Source organism: Cricetulus griseus (assembly GCF_003668045.3).
Source record: "Cricetulus griseus strain 17A/GY chromosome 1 unlocalized genomic scaffold, alternate assembly CriGri-PICRH-1.0 chr1_1, whole genome shotgun sequence".
Classification (NCBI taxonomy): Eukaryota; Metazoa; Chordata; class Mammalia; order Rodentia; family Cricetidae; genus Cricetulus; species Cricetulus griseus.
In genome coordinates, this window is record NW_023276807.1 from 227071446 (window position 1) to 227095192 (window position 23747).

The 23747-nt window shown below is 40.5% G+C and overlaps 1 protein-coding gene across 5 annotated transcripts in view; it reads right to left on the reverse strand.

The window, feature by feature from the left end:
- Positions 1-4272: 4272 nt before the first annotated feature.
- Positions 4273-23747, reverse strand: part of Fndc3a (fibronectin type III domain containing 3A) — a 153959-nt gene continuing 134484 nt past the window's right edge. For all 5 annotated transcript variants that reach the window (XM_027390163.2, XM_035453295.1, XM_035453294.1 and 2 more), the window contains 11 exons: positions 23558-23626; positions 22613-22731; positions 20384-20489; positions 20121-20296; positions 18791-18904; positions 18034-18183; positions 17652-17935; positions 17345-17557; positions 14433-14599; positions 13482-13609; positions 4273-6710 (listed from right to left, as the gene is read on the reverse strand). In XM_027390163.2, the coding sequence (XP_027245964.1) occupies positions 6396-6710; positions 13482-13609; positions 14433-14599; positions 17345-17557; positions 17652-17935; positions 18034-18183; positions 18791-18904; positions 20121-20296; positions 20384-20489; positions 22613-22731; positions 23558-23626 (1841 nt within the window). In that variant the 3' untranslated portion in view covers positions 4273-6395. The remainder of the gene's footprint in view (positions 6711-13481; positions 13610-14432; positions 14600-17344; positions 17558-17651; positions 17936-18033; positions 18184-18790; positions 18905-20120; positions 20297-20383; positions 20490-22612; positions 22732-23557; positions 23627-23747) is intronic.

Sequence of the window (23747 nt, forward strand, 5' to 3'; positions counted from 1 at the left end):
CTTGTGTTTCTGAAAGCAAGAAAGTAGAGTCCTTAATAGGTTTCTGGTGTGTCAGGAGGCCTCCTAGGCCTTGGGCAGGCTGGATATTACAAGAGCTAGTGCATGCTGTTGTGCCCTTGCATATTTTAACTCAATCTTGAAGAGCTTAGGGTAATAGTCTGTAGGTACTGCATACTGAAGACAAGACCAGGGCAAAGTATGTTGTTCCGGGACAGCTAGAAAGGTTGGGGCTGCCCAGTCCACTGGTAAAGCCACTGAGCACTGTGGCCTCCTGCTGGACACACTGTAACATCAGCAGCTATAGGGAGGGCTAAGGAGAACTGGAGTCTTCTGAAAACTAGATTGTGGGGGCAGGTGAAAGAATTTGGGGGAATGTCTACAACTTGAATTTTACTGAAAACTGGAGACTTCATAGGTTTGACCTCTTCTCCACAGAAGGGCAGTTTTCTGAGGCAGTGGTGGAAATGTGAGCAACCATGGCAACTGACACTTTTAAATTTGTTTTCAATTTAAATTAAAAACAATCTGTTTTACATACCAATCCCAGTTCCCTCCCGTGGGGGTGAGACCTCCCACAGGGGATCATCAATGTCTGTCACATCATTTGGGCCAGGGCCTAGGTCCCTCCTCTGTGTATCTGGGTTGAGAGAGTATCCCTCCATAGGAAATGGGCTCTCAAAAGCCAGTTCATGCACTAGGAATAAATACTGGTTCCACTGACAGCTGCCCCACAGGCTGCCCAGGCCTCGTAACTGTCACCCACATTCAGGGGGCCTGGTTTGGTCTTATGCAGGCTCCTCAGCTATCATTCTGGAGTCTGTGAGCTCCCACTTGCTCAGGTTAGCTGTCTCTGTGGGTTTCCCCAACATGGTCTTGATGGCTTTGTTCATTACTCCTTTCTCTACAACTGGATTCCAGGAGTTCGGCTCAGTGCTTTGTAGGGAGACACCGTAACCACGCCTCCCAAGGGCTGGCTACAGGTGTGCCTAACCATACCTGTCAGGGCGTGGTCAAGATGAGGTCAGGATGACCCGAGATAGGTTTTTAAGGGGCTGCAAGGCACATGGGAGCCCCTTCTCTCTGGCCTATCTGTCGTACTGTCCCTGGCATGCTCTGACTTGCGTTTGACTGGTGTTGATCTGAATAAAGATATCTCAACCTTACGAACTATGGATTGACTCTCTTAGCTGTCACTCTCTACTTCATTGGCTACTGGGTGAAGGCTCTATGATGGCATTTAAGATACTCATCAATCTCATTATGGGGGAAGGGCATTTAAGGTAGCCTCTCCACTATTGCTTAGATTCTTAGTTGGGGGTCAACCTTGTGGGTTCCTGGAGATTTCCCTAGTGCCAGGTTTCTTGTTAAGCCCATAATAGCTCTCTATATCAAGGTATCGCTTTCTTTGCTCTCCTCTGTCCTTCCTCCAACTAAACCTTCCTGATCCCTCATGTTCTCTTCCCATCTCCCCTTTTACCTCCTCTCTCTCCTACCTTTCTCCCCCTCCCCCCCCCTGCTCCCAATTTATTCAGGAGATCTTGTCCCTTTCCCCTTCTTGGGGGCGGGGGTGGTTCATGTCTTTCTTAGGTTCCTCCTCCTTTTCTAGCTTCTCTTGGGTTGTAGAGTGTAGGCTGGTTATCCTTTGCTCTGTGTCTGACATCCACTTAAGAGTGAGTACATACTGTGTTTGTCTCCCTGTGTCTGGGTTACCTCACTCAGGATCCCGCTGAGACATTTTGTAAAGCATCTGCATCTGCTAGTTGTCTGTGTGGTCCTGCGGCTAGAACCCAGAACCTTGCACACACGAAGGTGGGGATTTACCACTGAGCTAGGATATCCCCAGCCCACATTTTCTAACATTTTAACAAGCCAGATTTGGGGAAATTCATGTTCTGTTTCAGATTTTTCAGTATGTCTTGTATAGCAGGGAAGGTGGGGCAGGCCTGGGTCCCTAATCCCAAAGGCTGCCACCTGTGGACTGGTGTCCACCGGGTGTGTGCGCACAGCTCTCCCCACCCTCAGGTGTTCGTGGCTTCTCACCCAGCCTCTTTCTTATTCCCAAGACTCCAGGCGTCAAGAAATGGTTGCTGTACATGAACGACTGGGTGCTATGCTCTAAGGTAGTTCTCCTGCATGTGGGTTTCAAGGATGGTACTCAGGTCCTCAGGCTTGCCTGCAAGTGTCTCTATCTACTGGACTATCTTACTAGCCCCGGAAAAGGCATCTTAAGCAAAAGGCAGAAACAGCAAAGCTGGCTTTATAAGAGAAACCTGGCAGAGAAGACCCAGCGCTCACTTCTCCGCTAACAAACCTCCAGGATCTGACCATCGCATGGACCTAGGCTCAGGTGTGGCCAGGATTTTCTGCATAGCAGAGATGGCAGGACAAAATGCAGGTAAAGTCCACTGGAGGCACAGCTTTCTGTCACTCTGCAGTAGATGTTGATCTCAGCTCCCTATGGGAAACAGAGGCAGGCTCAGTGTGGCCAGGACAATGGTAAGCTCACCCCGTTCACCAAGAGATGAAAAGCTGGCACTTAATAAAAAAAAAAAAAAAAAAGGAAAAGAAAAGAAAAGAAAACCCATCACAGTAGTCACAAATAATAAAATATCTTGGGCTAACTCAAACCAAGCAAATGTGAAATACCTGTATGTTAAGAACTTCAAATCTTTGAAGAAATAAAAAGAACTGTACTTGGCTCCAAAAAAATTATATTAGTAATTAATTCTAATAATAACAAAGACATATAGTGTGATTGTTATTGTGTGTTAATAATTCATATTAAAGCAATCATGAATCTGGAAAAAAAAAAGCTGGCACTACAGCATCTAAGCAGCTGAAGGTACAGCTCTAAATGCTGATGGTTTGATGACCACAATTATCTATTTTTTTTTTGGTCAGTTTATTTATTTATTTATTTTTCCTGAGTTGTTTCTAAGATCACCAGGGGAAAAAACGAGTAGTTGGTGCACATATATGATTCCAGCACTTGGCAGATGGAGGCAGGATAGGGGTTCAAGGCCAGCCTGGGGCTACGTGATAGAGAACACTGTCTCAAAAGAACCAGAAACAAAAAGAACATAAGGGAGAAAATGCCCACTTACACTAAAGGATTAAAACATGACAGCATCACCTTCTTTGATGGTTGAGGATCACTTCTGGTTTGAAACCAGTGGTGTGTGCTTACCTCCTTGTACTAGCACCCATGAGAGTCTCTGCAGAAAGATCATCTGCTTCACACTGGTGGAAAGGTCTTTTGTTAGAAACTAGGCCCTGGAAAGCTCAGGGTGCTGTATAAGCCCATCCCACATATACAAAGTCAGACAGAGCCGACAGGTGCAGTGCAACACAGGGCTGCTGATGCCCTCTGCAAGGGTGGCCCTTGTCCTTGTCTGCTACTGTGGAGTGACGATCGATCAATCCCCTTGCTCAAGCTAGACTTCAAGCCTCACTGTGGCACCACACACATGGCACAGTGGCAACTAGAGATCCACTGTGGCATCAGTGACCTCTAGAGGAGGCCTGTGGGACTGGCTGTGAGTGGAGCAGACCCAGATCCACTGGAAGGCTGCTGGGGTGGGAAAAATGTTAATATATGAGGAATTCGGGAACAGACAGAGGTTTTATTCCTCCGGGTAGTATTCTTTTTTCTTTTCTTTTCTTTTTTTTTTTTTTTTTTTTTTTTTTTTTTTTTTTTGGTTTTTCGAGACAGGGTTTCCCGGTGGCTTTGGAGGCTGTCCTGGAACTAGCTCTTGTAGACCAGGCTGGTCTCGAACTCACTCTTTTTTCTTTTCTTTTTTATCTTCTTTCTTTAGAGAGTCTTGCTATGTTGCTCACTGTGACATTTAACTCCTAGGCTGAGATAATCCTCCTGCTCCAGCCTCTCAAGTAGATGGGACTAGAATTTTCCTTTTTCTTTCCAATGGGAAGTTTAATACCAGAATCACCTTTTATTGTTTATGTATAGCAAACAAGACATTTAAGGAATTGTGCACGATGAATTCATTAGGACAAAGCTTCTAAACTCTGAGGCAGGGTCTCACTACTTGGCCTGGAACACACCGACCCACTTGCGTCTGTCTCTCAAGCAGTGGGGGTAAGAGTATCTAATTCATTCTTGAGTCTGCTGGACTCTTACTTGTATAATGAGTATGTGCCCCTCAGGCTGAAGAAACACAAATACCATCGGGAAAACTTGGGAGGGAGGAGCTATTTCACTTTCTTATATAGGCAGCAAATGATGAACTGTTTATGAATACAAAAAGCATTATCTCAAAAAAGAATGATACAACTTTTATTTTCCATGGATTTTACAGATACTTTTGCTACATATTTATGTATTCTTATGAGATTATATTTTTTCACTTGTATGAAGCTCAACCTTATACAATTTTAAGGTGGTATGTTTGGTAGTGTATCTATAATCTTTAAAAAGTTGAGTTTTTGGAATGTACAGTATATGAGGTAAAATCAAGATTACATTAAAAATTGTTTTCTCCTCTGCACTAACTTTGCAGTGAGGCTCAAATGGCAAGTACACTATTAAATGACATTTACTATCAAAAATAGGAGTTCATTTGAATTACTATGAAAAACATAAGCCACTGTGTGGCACATTTTACCATTTTAGACATTCAACTATATAGAAATCTCTGGGCTCTTACACTCAGACTCATTTGTACTGCCAAATGTGGCACTTTGAAGAAGTTTCTAGAAAACAATCGTAATCGCGGTTGTTTGAGGGACAAGTCATCACCCTACTCATGAGAGATTAAATAAAATGTAAACATACAGTATATTATAGTGAGAGTTTTCTTACCACTTGGAGAGGCCAAGTTTATCCATTTCTTTTTTTGAACAAAGGTTAATGTTTTTTTCTACAACGCAGATCATTTGACATAAAACAATTACAATACATGCCCATTCTATTACAAAAGAAATGCTTCAGAGTTCTTCAAAGCACAAAACATATGTTTCTTTTTGACAGACAGAAGTGCCTAGTAATCACTAAAATGCAAACCTCAGCAACTAAAAATTAGTGATTCACTACTCTAAAATTCAAATAATAAATTAAAGAAGCTAGTTACAGATGTCTACAGATAACAGATTCGATAAAACAAAATTTCATATAAATTCATTGCAGACTGTATTATTACTGGCAGTCATTGACATCGAGGCGAGATGTACAATGTGATACAACAAAATTCAATCTGACCATCCACCAACTCACAAATGCAAGCTCACAAGACATCAATGAACTATGCGATTTGCAAAGTGCTCTAATGCAACGGTACCCACATGCAATCAACAATTTGGAACAGTATCCAAACAGACATTATACATTAAACATTAGTTTCTCAAGAAAGAAAGCAGCTTGAAGTTTACTGGTGCAAATTAATTTTGTCTTCAGATTTGGTACCCCAGACAAAAAGGTTGAGTTTGATTAGAAATTCTGATGGCAACGGCAGTAGTAATAGGAGATGCTGCAAAACCCATTGGGAGTCCTTCAAAGCTAGCCTAGACCAAGTGATGAGTGTGGACATGTGTCTCTTTACGCGGCAGTCTGCACACAGCCCTTATGTACATGTATACACTTCCACACATACAGTTTAAAGGCCCAGAAACCAGAGCTGAAGGAGCTTCAAATTCATTAACTATTTAAACGTTCTCTGTTCTCAAACCCCAAGAAGAATTGCTCAAGTAAAGATAGGTATTTCTGGGTCTGTGCTTTCTTGGACTCACTTGTGAATTCATGTGTATGTGTAAGGAGAACTCCACACTCACCAAGAGGAAGCTTCTTTTTCTCACTCAGATTCCTTCATCCAGTTCTTGTTTGCTAAGCCCTCCAGTTATTCATCAAAATCCCACTTACCAAATAATTAAGACAAATGAGGAGGTAGAAATATAGCACTAGATTGCTTTCACAGCATCGGACTTGAACAAGGTTTCGTAGAGCATGTTAGTGTAAATTCTAGTCAATTTGAAAATTTCGCATGGCAATCATCATTGAAACAAACAGATGGGGTTATCACTGTTACACTCAAGCTAATTGGTCAAAACAATCATAAATGCTGCCTTTTAGAAAGTGTGTCCTACTAGAAGGCATATCCAAGGGGGCAGGAAGGAGAAAAAAAAAGAAAAAGAAAAAGGGGGGGAAAAAGTCCCAACCAAAGAACAAAACAAAAGCCCTCCCCAAATTAATGTTTCTGTGGCTTAATTCTCATGAAGTGCCAGCCTTTGTCCAACAACATAAGCACTGAAAATGCCAAAACCATTTTTTCAATATATAGTCAATGCCAGTGCTAAATGCCACCATTTTGTAAAAGCAATACAGAAATAATTTTAGTACATGACAAAATAAAATGTAATACAGTGTTAAAAATAAAGTTATATTTTCACTTGATTACAAAGTACTGAATGATAAAGGCAATCAGAATGGAAAAGAAAGCAAATAACACCAGGATGACAGCAGCACACTGCTCATCACTAAGAGTGCGGCGGGTCCGCACGCCGTCCACAGTGTCTTTGTTGGTGCTGGCCGGAGGCTCTGTCCTCTGGGAGATGAAGAGCACTGTGGTGCTGTAGGGACCTACCAGGTCCTGGTGCCCCACATGGTCTTGGCATTGGCGAATGGCACACACACGAAATCGATACTCACAGTTCAGCTGAAGGCTGGAATGCCGGAATGAAGTATCAGGGCCCTTGTAAATCTATTAAGGAAAAATTGGAACAAGAATGAAGTAAGAAGCCTGGACAGAAAACATTAGCACAGCCACATTCTGGAATTATTTTAGATGTGAAGCTCCTGAGTATCACCGATTTCACCTGTATGTGTGATGTGTGGACACTTGCACATATAGGCCAGGGGGCAACAGTGTGTCTTTACTGGCTTCAATCACTCGTTACTCATATTTTAAAAAGCTAGTTTGATGATTTCCCTGGGTCCACCTCGCAAGCTCTGGGATTTTAGGCACATGCTGCTGCACCTGGCTATTGTGTGGATCTTAGGGCTCCGACTCAATTCCACAGCTTGCATGGCAAGTTCTTCACCAATGAGTCATCTCTTAGCCTCAATTTTACCTTTTAAATGACATGTGAAAAAAAACCATCCATTGAAGTACTTGTCTGTGTGATGCAAATGTTAGGATGTGAGAAGTGTCCTCATGGTTTACAAGTAAGTTACAGAGCAATCAAATAGCAAAACCAATTTCCAAGCATTTCCCTGCTTTACTCAAAACAACAGAAAAAGAAATCATCTTTTGTTCTTTGTGAACTCCCTGTACGAGAGGAGATTGTACACTCTTGCTCACCTCATACTTAAAGGAGCCAAAACTGCCTAAATAGTCAAGTTCTACAGTTTAGACATCTGTCAGGGAAGCTGTGTATAGGTACCCACTGCACATCACTTGGTCAACTTGACAAAGAGATTGGTCGCTTGGAATCACAGACTAGAATCTTAAAACCTAATGGCCATGCCTTAGAAGAGAAATGAACAATACTGGAGTCACACAGATGTTCAGTGGTGTGTCTTAGAGAAGAGGAAGCTACATACCAGAGCTGACTGCCCAGTGCCCCAAGCTCTGCATGGTGGCTTCATAGTTCAGTGAAAACTTACTCAGTACAATAGGACCGTGCCAGGCTGAGAGGCATTATCACTCTCAGCGATGAGCCTCTTCTCATTCTACCAACAAGAAAACTCATAATGTCACACCTCTTCCTAGGTGGTCTCCTTCAGCTGGTGCTGGGCTACAAGTCACATCTACTGAAACCTGTGCTTGCATTCTGTCATGGTTTCTACCTTCCCCAATTGTACTTGTACTGTAAATCTAACTATTAACAAATCAGTTTGCTCCCAAACAGACAGTGTAAGATCTCATCTCATTTTTTTTTTTAAATGTCTCCACAATCCAGTGTGCAGTAGTCACCTAACAAATTAGTAAAATTATTGATTTCAAGTAAAAATGTAGAAGCTGACAGGAAAAAGGAACTTTTATTGCAAGGGTCACAAGGTGATCTTAAGGAAACAGAAAATATTACTGGTTATGAGAAAACAAATCAGTGTTCTAAGTAGAAATGTAGAAAAAAAGCTATGTCTGAGATAGGACAGAATAACTTACATAAGTTATAGAAGAAGTCAAGATAAAGCTGCATACGCATATAAAACCATTTTAGTTAAAATATTTACTTATCTTAATAAGATACAGTCATTTTTAATTTTTGTCTTTCCTTTTTCTTTTTGAATTAGGTAGGGTCCTGCTTTGTAGTCCAGGCTGTCCTTGAACTCAGAATCATGCTGCAGTGTTCTTTTTTTTTTTTTTTTTTTAACTTTGGGCTTCCTCTCCCGATTTTATATTCAATTAAGTACGATAATATGGCTAGGGAAGGAAAATACTCCACAAATGGCTTGAGGGTGACAAGTGACAAGGTGTAGCAGAGAGAGGGAGTGTAAGAATACATTACTTGTACTGGTTAGAAACTTTTTTGCAGGGGGTGGGTTGGAGACAGGATTTCTCTGTGTAGCCCTGCCTTTCTGTCCTGGAACTCACTCTGTAGACCAGGCTATCCTGGAACTCAGAGATCTGCCTGCCTCTGTCTCCCAGTACTAGGATTAAACGCATACACCACCATGACTGGCCCTAAATTCAGGTGTTTTTAACTTAAAAAGTCCACCTTAGGAGTTGTGGCATTAAAAGTATTTAAGGAATTCTTATCATGAAACTGTGTGAGGGATGTAAAAGGAGTTGGGCTCTTGCTTGTAAAACAAGTCTATGAGGTTCTGATAACAAATTTTCATGACCTAAGCATAGCTATGAGTTTGGAATACATTTTGGTAGGGAAAAAGGACACAGAGATAATATTGACTGCTCTGGATACTGAAGACATTGGGAAGATGATGACATCATGTTTTCAGGTATATGTGGAGAAGTTGGGAGGAACACAGGGTGGCATCTCACAAGGACCAGTGGTACAGTACTGAAGAAAAGAGGTACTTGTCAGAAATAACCCAAGGGGCTTACATGCCCAAAAAGCTATTCCGTAAACCTGAGGGCTTGAGAGGAACTGGCTATGTCTTAGAATTCAAAGAACTGAAGCAAGTTATACCACATCCACCCCTTCTCACATGACATATTTGATAACTGAAATGGGGGGGGGGGCTAAATTTACAGTATTTTGAAACCTCTGTTCTCATTTAATGAAAAGACCCCATGGTGCTCACTATGACTCAATCATTCATTTACAGGTGGAGTGAGTGAGCAGCACACAGATTTACAGAGACAACAGGAAGATGTCACCACTTCCACTCCACATTTAAACAGAGAAATACATTAAAATTTAAGTATTGACTCTGTAAAGTCCAACTGGTAAAGAGGTTTCAAACACTGTGCAAGATGATTTTTACAGGGGCTCTGAGGGGAATTAAGAGTTTGGTAAATTGCTATTTGTCCTTGTTTTTATATAAACATATCATTGGTAAAGAAAACATAATTGAGGTCTCAGGTCAATGAGAATTAATATTCTTTGTATATATCATATCTTTTAGAAACTCATTTGGGTGACCACATAGACTTAACGTAGCAAGGACTAACTCTAACATTCAAAACAGTTCTTATCTTTTGAGGACAAATGTATGTTTACCTTTGAAGCTGTCATTGCATAAGAGCACATTTTGTTATTTTTCTGTGAGATTGTTCATAATTTTGTAATGAATACACAGTGTTACTATTTCTATCAGCGATTCTAGAAATACATTTCTTTTGTATGGAATAATACAGACAAAAAAGGCTAGATCCCAATATCATAAAAACAAATCATTTTGAGATATAGCACTAGGCACTTGATTACATTTAAAAATCGCAACAATGTATAAGCGTATCATCAGCAGTGTATTTATGGTAATGTGATGAGATCCTTGCCTGACTTATGGACACTTGTAAGTGATGGGTTTATGTAATCCAAGGAGCACTGCTCTTAAGAAACCCTGGAAAAGCTGGATGGTGGTGGGGCATGCCTTTAATCCCAGCACTTTGGAGGTAAAGGAAGGTGTATCTCTGTAGGTTCGAGGCCAGCCCGGTCTATAAAGAGTTCCAGGGCAGCCAAAGCTGTTTTACAGAGAAATCTTGTTAAAAAAAAAAAAAAAAAGAAAAGAAACCCCAGCCCCTGTCTCAGAACTCACGCTCTGCTGTCATCACAATGCACCTGACTGACACTCAGAAGTGCACCACCACTTCAGGTGTATCTGTGAGAATGTTTGGAAAAGATCAGGATAGAAGTGACCAAGTACATAATCCTCACCAAGATGTGTGGGCACCATCCAATGTTTGAACAAGTTCATCATCTCAGTTTGGCTGGGACACCCTTCTCCTGACTGTGGATAGTGGTGGCCTGGGCTCCCATTGGGACTTAAAGCCATTGACACTCCTGGTTCTCAGGCCTGTGGGTTTGCCTGCACTGTAAAGACACACTAGCTTTCCTGGGCCCCAAGTTCATAGATGACAGACCACAGAAATGAGTAAGTAGTCTCCACTGAGTAAATCCATCCACCCAAAACTCTGTCTGCTTTATCTGTCAATCCCACTGGCTCTGCTCCTACACAGACCCCCCACTAATGCTAACACCTGTAATTGCCAAAAGTACTTTTATTTTGGGCAGGACGTCTAACCCTTCCTTATCCAGCTCATGTACTCCTAGCCTCACTCTTAATTTCAAAGGTGGACCAAGCCCAGGTTGGCTAAAGCTCTTAAGTGTCTTTGAAATTTGGTCTCTTTCTCCTGAATGTAACTTCCCACTGCACAGTCCCTGAGGAGTCCACTGAGCTGCTGGAGAACCAGGCCCACCGCCCTCCAGGTTCTCCTGTAAAGGACTCGCATGCAACTGCTCATGAGGCAGTTCAAGATGACTTTTCAGCACTTACAATACCTCCAGGTTGTCCATCTCCTTTGAAAGTTGATCTATCGTTCTTTTATACTTCACGTGTCACCTTCTTAGACTCTCAGAAGCACCATTTAAATGAATGTACTTCTGAAAGGCTGGAAGAGCCACTAGACACCTGACTTGTCGAAGTTTTCCTAAAGAGTCTCCCTCCTGACATCTAGGGAAGCCCAGACAGTGTATAGGGTTAGCATGCATATGGAGGAAGAGGACAATACAACAAATCCATTCTGGAGAGGGCGGTAACTCTACATGAGATGAACTCAGTTGAAGCACAGGCCAAGAGGGCAGCAAGGTCTAAGCAAAGCCACCAATTGGCGAAAGGGATGAAGACATGTTAAACAGGAAGCAATTTGTTTAAGTTTGGCCCAGGGTTATAGTACCTGCTGCTGCCGGGACTCCCAAGTCTTTCAGGTTAATCAGGATTTTATAGGTTGCCTGGGAAACTAGTAATTTAAAATAACATTCCCCTTCTTAAAAACACTAATAGCCGAGAACAGAAATCCATCAATACCTGTTCTCTTCTACTGAAGCTCAAGCTTGGGAGTTGCCAGCCCTAAGACTTGGCTACATGGCTATTCCTCCAGCCTTAGCCTCCCCAGTGCTAGGACTGCAGTCATACCCCAAGCTTTCACCTATCCTGAGCTTTGTGCTTGCTAGAATCCAAACAAATTCCCTGAAATCAGAACATAACTTAGTGACTCTGTTTCCCTACACTTCTTGTTCTATGTACGCTGAACATCAAATAACATAGAAATTCAGAAAGGAACTGGACTCTTTGCAGATGACCTGCAGCTTCTGGAATGTTACCTTGCTGGTAAACTGTAAGACGTGCTAAGTGCTGTGATTTAGAGGGGCTACAGTAAGAACAAAGTTCTGAGAGTCAGCCTTTTCAGTTTTATAGTTAACAATCTTAAGTGATACTAATTCAGATTTAAAGTTAAATTAGAATTAGCATTACTGTTTCATGTAGTAACAAACTTATTAAAATTCATGGGTCTCTATTTCCTTCAAACATGCAGTTAGACAATTACATTTTCTTATATATTAATTGTGCTTCTTACTTGGAAGGAAATCTGCTCATCTGTAAATTAATTTGAAATATAATTATGTCAATTAACAGGTGATTTAATGGAGAAAAACAATGGGAGGCCAAATTTAACTCTTGGGGCCCTTTGTGATTTTTAGTTATATTGCACTTCTATATAGTTTAAAAGAAAAACACATGCATTAAAATTCTATTGTTATAACAGCATAAGGGTGAAATAAAGCAGATTTATGATTAATTTTTCTAATGGGAAAAGCAATCGTAGGATTCAGTAAAAACAATCATTTTGTAAACCCTCAAAACTAAAGAAGGTTGACAGCACAAAGGGAAAACAAGCAGATGAAGTGCAATGGGGACAGACTGCCCTGGTCATTGACTTTCCTAAGAAACACTACCAGTTACCCACTCTGTCAGCCATTCTCTAGCAGAAGCTGTCCTAGAAATTACACTTCCCCTAGACTTTCGTCATAAAAGGCTATTGTTATATCCAATATATAATTACACTGTTATAGTCAAGCACTAGATAATAATAGTGGTAAGATAATATAGAGATCACTAGCTTTAGATTACTAACACTTAAAACACTGACTTCCCTTAGAACTTCATCTGGTTATATACTCTTCAAAATACACTGTAATAATTACTATCATTACTGAAGCCTCCTTACTGATTTCCCTACTCCAATTTCAACAATGTAATCAAAGTGTGTCTGATTATGCAACTATTTTGATCTAAAACACAAAAACCCTTTCTTGGCTTCTCATTTCAGCTCGAGTAAAAGTCACTGCATAGCCCAGGATGTGAGTGTGATTCCACATCATCTCTGTATCTCGATGGCTTCCTTACAACTATGGGTTAGTAGGAGCTGGAGCGCTGAAGGGGACCAGGAACTGTCAAGTCTGGCTTCAGCAAGGCTCATCAATCAAGCATGTTGTGAAGGTCAGCTACTGGGGTATAGGGTGCAGCCTTTCAGCAGTAACCACTGAGAAGTGTAACGCTCTGACTCCCATCAAGTTTGTCTGAGGGATGGATCTCTCTGCCTCACATTGGCCTCTTTACTGCTGATCAAATTTAACAAGTACTCTGCTGCCTTGGACCTCGTCTCAGTTATCTTCTTCTCACAGCCCTTCCTCAGGGAAACTACAGGACTCCCCAGTCCTCTGACTCAGTTTTCTCTTTCCTCCAATGCACTTACAGCCATCTCACATAGTGGATAGTGAGCTGTGTCTTTTCACTCCACTGTGACTTTCACGAATGAAGGCACTTTTCAATTTCAGTGTCCTGGCTGCTGGCAAAAAGCTCAATGAATACTTGCTGAATGAATGAATAATCTATCCAAGGACAGTGCATTCACAAAAATAATGTGAATTCTAAGAGAGCTGGAATGCAATATATACTGAACAAATGTTTCTTAGTTAGATAGCAAATACAGTCAAATCTTCTACTGAAAATAAAAACTATAGGTTAAAATTACAGACATATAAAACAGAATCTTGACACATACCTGTCTGAAATCTGAATCTTTTCCCACCATAACTTGAAGATTATAAATAACTGGGTCGCCTTTCATTGGCTGTAAATATTCCCATGTAATTTCACAAGTGTGATCATTTATTTTCTCTATTTTGGGGGCTAGATGGAACAAACATAAATAAGATCAGCTCTATTTGGTTTAATTTGGCACATTACACAGACATTTGTTTTAATCAAAATCAACAAATCTCTAAAACCAAGTTATAAACTTAAATAGTGAATTTTTGCAATAGGTACATAAATAACTTAATAAAACAACAATCTTTATGAAATCATGAGACACTAACCTGGGTAAGGGAGCAAGTGACTGGGGCAGTGAATCTCATCAGCAGTGGACAGGCTAGCTACAAACAGTTGAGTTAGCCGGGGTCTGCTTAACCAGCTATCCCAGTGCCTGATACAGCACACCTTCCCAGCAGTCTCTATCACTATCAATTGTCATCTCTTTAGATAAACATACCAAGTACAATCCTTGCCAGAATCATTTTAAAACGAGAGCCACTTCAAAGTTAGGAATATGTGTATAGTGTGTATGTACATGAATGCATGTTTGCTTGTGAAGCCAAACTAAATAAGCCTTTGTTATCCTTAGAGGAGACCTGACTCCCCCAATCTAAAACATTTAAATGACCAGAGTTTGTGATATTTATTCTTTAAGTGATGAGAGCAGAAACAGCAAATGAACCTAATTTGAAACACAACTTATTTATTCAATTTAGTATCTTGTGTCAGATCATTAGAAAGATCAGTGACTTTACTGAGTATTGGTGTAACACACAAAGCACCTTTGATAACTGAGTGGAACTCTTAGCATGTGGTTTGTCTAAGCTTTTATATGACTGATGGGGAGACACTGGGTGCTAAGTTTTAACCAAAATGAAGCACTTCATTAAAGAAAACAAATTCTGAGGATATAAATTACCTTTCAAGGCAGATGGGACAGATTTTGGAGTGGTGAAAACATACTCTTGGGAGAGAGGACCTTCCCCAGCTTCATTACAAGCTTGAATGCAGAACTTGTAGGATGTGAACTCACTGAGCCTTTGCACTTTGTATGTATGACAAGGCCCTCTGTACAGAGAGACAAACCTGAAATAGAAATAATCATCTTTACAATACCATATAAAAATGCTTTAAAACACACAAGTGTATAATAGGGCATGTTATTTAGGAATAAATGGCTCCAAAACCTTAACCTCAGGAGTAATTGTCAATTATGTTTTGCATCAGCTAATAAACACGTAGCTATCCCAATCTGACTTGATTTACGGAAAAATGTGTCACTAATCTAATATTCAACCATGGTTAAGTTTCTTCTCAGGCCTCAGGAACAGCTTTGCCTCTGCCTGCTGCCTTTTATGTTTACACTTTTAAAGGCATTAACAGCATGAAGGCACTGCTTTCATTATGAGCTATTTCTCATCAAGTCATAATCAGACAGTTTGTTATCTACAACATTAACTTGAGCTATGACATACTCTGCACCTAAATTTCTCTTGTTTTTATTTAAAAAAAGGGGGGGGATTATTCACAGGTATAAAGTTAGCTAGCTTAGTGACATTTAGAGAGTACTATGAGGGACTATATAATTTTAAATAAACTATATGAACTATTAGGTAGATGTTTATAATTTTATAATTATACATGCCTTCCCTAATACATTACTTATATTGTATGTTTCTCAATTTGTTTGTTCGTTTGGTTTTTGGAGACAGGGTTTCTTTGAGTAACTTTGAAGCCTTTCCTGGCACTCACTCTGTAGACCAGGCTGGCCTCAAACTCACAGAGATCCACCTGCCTCTGCCTCTGCCTCCCAAGTGCTGGGATTAAAGGTGTGCACCACCACCGCCCAGAGTTTCTCAATATTTTTAATGGTCAGTTTTTAAAAAAAGTTTTAGAAACTGAGGACTGAGTAATGAATGTTTATATATTTGCAATAAGCAGTGAGTAACTAGACAACTTTGGCCTTCTGAACCTTTGAAATTCATTTTTTTTGTTTTGTTTTTTGTATTTGAAAGGAAGGGAGGTGAGGAATAACCACAGTTGAGAACAGCTGAAAGTGACAAACCTCTCTCTTCTGATGCCACCATACAGCAAATATTAGCTATAAAGGCAAAAAGAGAGCAGGGGCTGGGGAGATGCTCAGCACTTCAGAGCACTGGCTACTCTTGCGCAGGATGCTAGTTTGGTTCTCAGCATGCACATAGTGCCTTACAACCATACATAACTCCAGTTCCAGGGCATCCAATGTCATCTCCTGACCTCTGAGGGTTCTAAGCATGCTTATGGTATACCCACATACATGCAAGCAAAACATTCATACACATTAACTAAAATAAAAAATCCTAAAAAGATGAAAAATTAAAGGTATTAAGTTGACTTAATTTATTGAATGTATATATTAAATTTGTTGGTCACAAAGGTCTTAATTTTCATTTTTTCTAGCCATATTCCCCAGAAATTCTTCATATGATAAATGAATGTGAATGAAAAGTTTGCAATATCATATTCTATGTTTAACAGAAGCTTTACCTTTTGTCCAAGCACTAATTAGAATGCTCTCTGTAAACCTTTTTGCACTATCCCAAATGCAACCGTTGTAGGCTAGAGTGAAATTTAAACTGTCAATTCACCTAGTGCTAGTGATGTATGTGAAGAACAAATGGTTCTTCAAAACCTGTGGCTTTAGCCGAGCTCTAACGTAGAACTGTTTCCAGAAAGCTTTCTTGCACTTCACCTGAGTGCAAATAATCTAACAAGAATGAGAAGAATCTAAACATTCCCCCAGCATAGTTCATAATAAAGATAAATGGTTATACCACAAATCTGTGGCATGGGGAAGAACCTTCTGGAAAAAAAAAAAAGATATATACAACTCTGCCATAGATAAAGATACAAACACACACTATGGCCATGTATAATGTTCCTAAAAGTGATTAAAACAAATGTAAACCTTGAGAAAACTCATTAGTATTTAAAACCTAGCAGTTGGGCAAATTTCTAATTGAGAAATACAAAAGTAAAATTCAAAACCCTAAATTATTACAAGGTTAACAGACACAGAAGGCACATGGCAATGATTATATGGTATACGGGGTGAATAAACAGTCCTATGTTGGCATTTAAATAATGTTAAAAATAATCTGGTAACACACTGCAACTGAAATACAGGATTAAAAATGAATCACAGAACCCAATGGGGACCTGCGGGTAAGGAGGGGCTGAACTGCTGATTCAGTGTCACACCTTCCATCAGAAGTGTGGGGCAGAGGGTCAGGCATAACCTTGCTGTCTAGAAACTCAGAAGCCTCGAGCAAATCACAAGCACTTCCTGCAAATTGTGTCCAGTGGGCAATCACTACTGTAGCACTCCTTCAGAGCCAAGGTAAGAGTCCACGGGGCAGAGCTCAATAGCCTACTTAATTTCCTGAGCATCAATGGAGTTACAACAGGAAAGCCACAGAGAGCCTTCTGACATCTTGGAAACATACACTAAAAATTACTTGAGAGTTCTGATGAATACTTTTACTGCATTTTAATTGTGTGTGTGTGTGTGTGTGTGTGTGTGTGTGTGCGCTGTCTGTAACACACATGCCTCGGTGCCTGTGTGGAGGTCAAACGACAACTCCCAGAAATTGGTTCTCTCCTCCCATCTTGTGGGTCTCAAGGACTGAACTTCGGCTGTGAGGCTGGCAGCAGGAGTCTTCACCTAGGAACCACCTAGTTGGCCCCTTATGATAGTCTTCACTCTGCTCTGGCAAATTATTTATACTGTAAACATTTATACACATTTAGCCCCCAAATATGCACATGAAAAAGGAAGTGAAACCCCACCTTCCATTCTTGTCCTCCATCTGAAGGTTGTACTGAACAGCATCTGTTGATAGTGTCTTCGGGGTTCCTTCTCCCCATTTAAGCTTAAGGTTCTGGTGGTTAAAGGCAACACATTCCAACCGAGGTGGATCCGGAGGGAGGGGCTTAGTTTTTAATTTAATCGTATGGCTGAAGGGACCAGCTCCAAGGCTATTCAAGGCTTGAATTCGTATTCTAAATGACACACAAAAATAGTTTAGCTTACGATTATTTATTTAAATCACTTTTCCGGTTTAGGCAAATGTTAAGTACAGTTTTGAGGGTGTACCTGTACATTGTATCCGGTTGCAAACTGCCTATGATATAACTTGTCATCTTCCCCACTGTCAAGGGCTGCTTATCCCCAAGGTCTATACTATAGGCAAGGATTTCTGAACCATGGTCATAAGGCTCTTCCCAGCTAATTGCAAGGCAGGTAGAAGGTGAGTAATGGGGATTTTCTATATCGTCATCACTCATTTCTTGAAGACAAGTCACAATGGCAGGAACTGATGGTGGAGTCACACAGGCTACAACTTCACTGAAAGGACCTGCACCCACAGCACTCATAGCCTACAAATGAATAAACAACAGTTAACAAGACAGGACTGTGATAGTGGCCTCCAAACAGGAGACCCTGGACAGTGTGTGCTGAGGCACCGGTCACCCACCTGGACTCTGCAGTAATAGGTAGTAGCTGGCGAGAGTCCTTTTAGTTCACAGCTGAGGCCAGGCCCACAATAACATAGCTGCATACTTCCCTCAACTCCTCCCCATTCCAGCCGGTACTCAGTGATGTCAGTTCCGTTACTCAAAGGAATCTTTAAGAGAAGGATAAAGTTTCTTAAGTCTTGATATTCAATAGCTCTGAGGCAAAAATGTTCTTTCCTCTTTTGAATTTATTTAAAACATCTAAACACAATCACACTGTATAATTTTACATTTTTAATTCATTAAAATTATCTGAATGGTCAAAATATAACTGCCTCATACCAGAGGCAGTTAGGTAAACAAACTTCAAAATAATTTGAGGACAGAATGTTAACTTACACAGATACTTTCATTCATTACATTTCAAAAGAAACTGAAATTGTTGACTGTCATTAGTGACCAACTCCAATGCACAGTAAATATATTGGCGACAGTGAATTTGAGAATTGTTTCTCAAAGTTCACCAGTGGCTGGACTATCTCATCAAGGAAGCAAAACCTTTGATAAAAATACAAATTATAGCAAGAGTCTAAGTGCCTAAGGTGCAAACATACCTGACTCAAACTCTTAACCCACTTTTACCACATGAATTTATCTAGGATGCATTTTTCACATAATAACTGAAGGACCAGAAAGTGAGATGGTCTTTATTCTTTTATATGAACCCCTCCTCCAATCACTTAGGAAAATTATGTAAGGTAGTCGAAATTACAATACCTCCCAATTCACGTGTGCACAGGTTGCAGATCTGCATGTTACTTGAGGGGGTCTGCATTGGTCTGGTGGCCCAGGAGCTGTAGTGATATCGTATTTTTCTGAAAATGGTCCAAACTAGAAAAACAAGCAGAACACACATTTCCCTTTTTCATCCTTAAAGGTTCACTGTATAGAATTCTGTATTTAAAGAGTCAACAGAAATTGAGTTCTTCACAATTAATTTGCTAATAATTTTACAGGCATTCATGGAGGCAGAATTAACAACTGTGGAAATAGAGGCAGAATTTTAAGTTTCATTTACTATACTTTCTCTCCCTGACTCCCTTATTCCCTTCATGAACTGATTTTTGGAAAACGGGCAGGGCATCAGTAAATTAGGTAGGTGGAATATGAAGAAATTATGTGAGGAATGAAGATGGGTACCAAATAAAGGCCTGGGAGATGGCAGGCATGAATTTTATCTTAAAATCTGGGGTAGCAAGAGTCAAAATGGATATCTAGTGGAAACAGACAAAGTAAATATCTAAAGTCATTCCGACAAACTATTAAAACTCGGCAAATAAAAACAAAGACTTAGTACTCAATCTGCTACCAGTGAACTGCAGCCTTGTGAGGTTGCTGAGTACACAGACGACGACGGCTTAAATAAGGACGGCAACAGGCTACACAGTCACAATATTTAAGTGTGCTCACAGATACAAATATAGGTCAGCTAGGGACAGGATACAAAACAAAGCACCACTCACTTAAGTCTGTAATACTATGGTAAAGAGATCTGTCAGCTTAATTTTGAAAAAAAAATTATTATGGCATACTTAAATAATCTGTGCCACACACCTAAGCAATTGCTTTGTCTTAGGGAATCTGCCTTAATGGAGAGGGGAGGCCGTTAGCAGTTGTATAGAAGCATTCTCTCCAAGTCCCAGTGTCACTAGCAGCAAAGTGAGGTTTTCATCGCTTTTGTTCATTTTATGGAATTATCTATCTATACATATAGTATTTTTCAAATAGCTTACATAAGCCAGAAATGCTTAAATATTAGCATTTGCATAAAAGGCAAAGCATGAATCACATCTGGCCTGCAATGGGGAAGAAAATGTTCCATAAGACCAGCATAGTGATTATGTAAACAGGTTTTTCAACACTCCCTGAAGGGAACCAAACTCTTTTTCACGTGCCACAAACTGAGGCCTGACAGGACAAAGACAGCAAGGCAAGGTATAGGGCACACTATTTCTTATTCATCACTAGAAATGATTAAAACAGAACGGCTTGCTAATGGATGTGCCAGCATGGGCTTGAGTGGTGACTGAGCCAGCAGCTCCCTCACCCCCATCCTGTTGGCCGCACGGAGTCTGAAGCTGTAAGTCTTTCCAGGAAGAAGGCTGCCCACTGTGCACTCCACTTCAGATCCCTGGTAAACATCTCTTGGCTCATCTTTTTCTGCGGGACTCATTTCCACCGCGTAACAGGAAATGGGTGATCCACCGTCAACTACAGGAGGTCCTAAGGGTAGACAGATTGACGCCTTTTAACAGTAAGAACACTTTTGATTCTAACTTGATTATAATTCATTGCCAAAATGGAAATTACCCCAGCGCAACTGTATTTCTTTTGCTTTGGGTCTACCCTGCAACCTGGGAGGGAGGCATGGGCCAGGAGGCACAGCTGGAGTCTGCACAAGTAAGGATTCAGAGACCTGCCAAAACAAAAGCAAAATCAAAACAAAAATGCCCCCAAACAAAAGACTGCTTTGATAAAGGACATTAACACAACACAAATCATGAAACTGTAAAAAGTGTGAAACTGCACTTTACTAGAGTAAAGTGAAGGAAGGCTCTGAATAGAATCAAGCCTTATTAAACCATCACAGCATAATCTTTATAGACAAAAAGACACATACTATACTATTTAAAAAAACAAGTTGGAAAAGAACAAATCTTTTAATAACTAGGAAACAAAAATGAAATATCAAAGGCAATAGGCAACTAAAAAAATTCAGTCTAAAGAGATCCACATATCTCTTAGGTTGTTTTGACACCATAAATGCTGTCTACCTTATTGTTTTTGGAGGTTAAGACTCAGTTTTTGTTTTGTTTTTTTCTTTTAATTCTATTCCTCTAAAAACATTCCCACAACCAGGTAAGTTTCTCTGATACACAGCACCTTTCTAGTCAGTACTCGTTCCTACTTCAAAGTCTCCATTTATTTTCTTATGGGACAGAGCCTGAACCAGGGCCTTATGCATGCCCAGCAATACCTAACTGTGAAAAGCTTCGAGCCCCGGCCTTGATTTTACTTTCAAGATTAACTGCCACGTTTCGAAGCTGTATACATTCTTTTTAAACACAAACTACCTGCTCAACATTTTTTTTTTTTTTTCCAGACAGGCATTCTATGTAAGAATTCTTCAACCATGCACTAGACAATAATTTTAGATGCTTATGTTTGTTGTTCTTAAATGCAGGGAGATTTTTCTTTATTCTCTGGGTGGTTCTGGGGACTCAGAGAGGTCTCTTCTATAGAACAGTGTGCTAGTACCAAGTGAGACCTTTACTACCAGGGAGCATTCTCAATGGCTAAAATGGAACAAGCCACCACAAGCCTGCGGGGCAGAACTCACAGTCTGTTTCACAAGACTTGCATGTCTGACAAGAAGTTTAAAATTACACTTGAAAAGTATCCTTCCGAATGTCCCCACAAACAATTCTTGATTCAATTCACTACAAATACAGCAGGCATCTGGAGTGTGATGCCTGCCCAGGAGTGGAGAACAGGAAGGTGTGAGTGAGCGAGGGACCCTGTGCTATCTAAATCCACAAGGAGGATCTGCCTCACCCTGCTACACTTACTTGGCTACTGGGGCTGCTTGTGGTGAATGCCTGGGCCAGGGTCCCTGGCACGCTTTAGGATGCTCCCCCAAAATCAGCTAGTGAGAAACATAGACGAAGCAAGCAGCGAGGCAGGGAGTGGGGAGGACAAAATGATTCTGTGGTTTGAAATGACTTAAAGATGGGAAGGGAAAGTCTCCTTCTGTGCAGTGCTCACATGCTGCTGTTTTGGCCTATGAACAGATTCACAAGAAAAGTGCTGAGTGCTTAGACAGTGGGAATACTGCATGGCCAGCCCACACAGGTAGTCAGACCATCTGAGGAAGACACCCTCATTCAATTACTGACCCATGACAAATGTTGGGATTGAATGTGTTTAATTGAAGTTGCTGGATGTACTCAAATTGAACCAGGCTCTAGAACTGTCCTCAGAATTGGGACAGGATCAATAAAAACTGATGAAGTTACTGGTTACTTTAGTTACTAAGTGAGTCTCTCTCTTTTTGTTTTTGTTTTTTTCTAAGACAAGGTTTCTCCACGTAGTCCTGGCTCTCCTGGAACTTGCTCCATAGACCAGGTTGCTCTCGAACTCAGGGATCTACCTGACTGTGCCCAAGTGCTGGGATTAAACTCCTGGCTACTGACTCTCTTAACAATCATAAAATAATGCTTTTCTAAAATACTCAAATGTCGTATCTGTGTGCAAATGGTTTATGGATTCTCCTGACACATAATTTACAGAGCAGGAAGCAGTATCTATTTCAATTTCCACTGGATATGGATATCAGATGTCAACCTAAAAGTTGCCGACACATGGGCTAGATGTGAGATATCCTGTTAGCATATTCTGGTAACACTAACACTAGCCACTCAGGTTATAGGATTTACTTTTCAACATTTGTACACAAATTTTAACAACTAAGGGCAGGATGCTGACCCTGTCCCAGTTAGTCCACACTAAAACATAAACAAGTCTTCACATAAGCATTACCGCACTCTGCCCTCCGTCACTAATGCAGTACACCCGTAAGCGGTAATAGCAGCCTGGATTCAGCCGATCACAAAGATGTTCCCTGGTAGCGCCACTGTAGATCATATCCCACTTGTTTCCTGAAAAATGCAGAAGTATGTGCAGTCATCTATGAGGTAATGTTTAACGTTTTGATGTCGTGGACAGGGCAGGTTATCCCAGGCTTCACTAATTATTTATGTAATTTATCAGAAACATTTTAAGCCTGACTTGAGTTTCCTGGAAAGGATTTAATTTTCCTTATGCGTGCAGCAGTCCAGACAAATCGGTATGGGTTTGCTGAACTGAAATATCTCTGTACAGCCTTTGGCTTAGATTGGTAATTTGCTTTTAATTAAGCATATTAAATGTGTTTACTGGTCCAGTAATAATATTGTAACAGAGTATAAAGAATCAGTATCACAGCACATTTAATCATAATTATCTGACCTTTCTTTTCAGTAAACAGGACATTTTGTACAGGTGACTCAGGCATAAAGTTTATATGTCATTAAAACCTTAATTGGAGCTAACTTTTAGAGAAGAATTTTCCTCTGGTACATGTGGGTATAAACCTAATTTAATAAACTACTCTTTAATTAAAAACACTAAATATATAGTATCTCAGGATCAGTCTGGATGTGCTAGGATTGTACAACATAAACAAATGAAAACAGAAAAAATATAATAGCGGTATACAGCAGGCTGACACCTGACACACTTATTTCCAGAGGTCACAATCCCAAGTGCATCACACTGGGCATGATCATGGCTGCTTCAAACACCACCATCACCATCACCATCACCATCACCATCACCACCAAATCAAGCAAAAACATTTGTACGGCAGCAAGCACAGTGCAAAGCCTGGAAGCGTTGAGGCTGGTTGACTAGAACAAATCTATCACCCTCACCAGCTATGCTTACCATTAGGACCTTCCGCCATCTCCACTACGTACTTATTGATGGGTGCCCCTCCATTGTCTTTTGGTGGATCTATTAAAAGCAAAGGAAATTAGTCTTAAAACACAGAAAACCCCAAACAGAACACCAAGCCAGGACTGTTAAAGGGGAAAGAATCTCATGTAACACTGCAACTATCACTTATTTACACTTC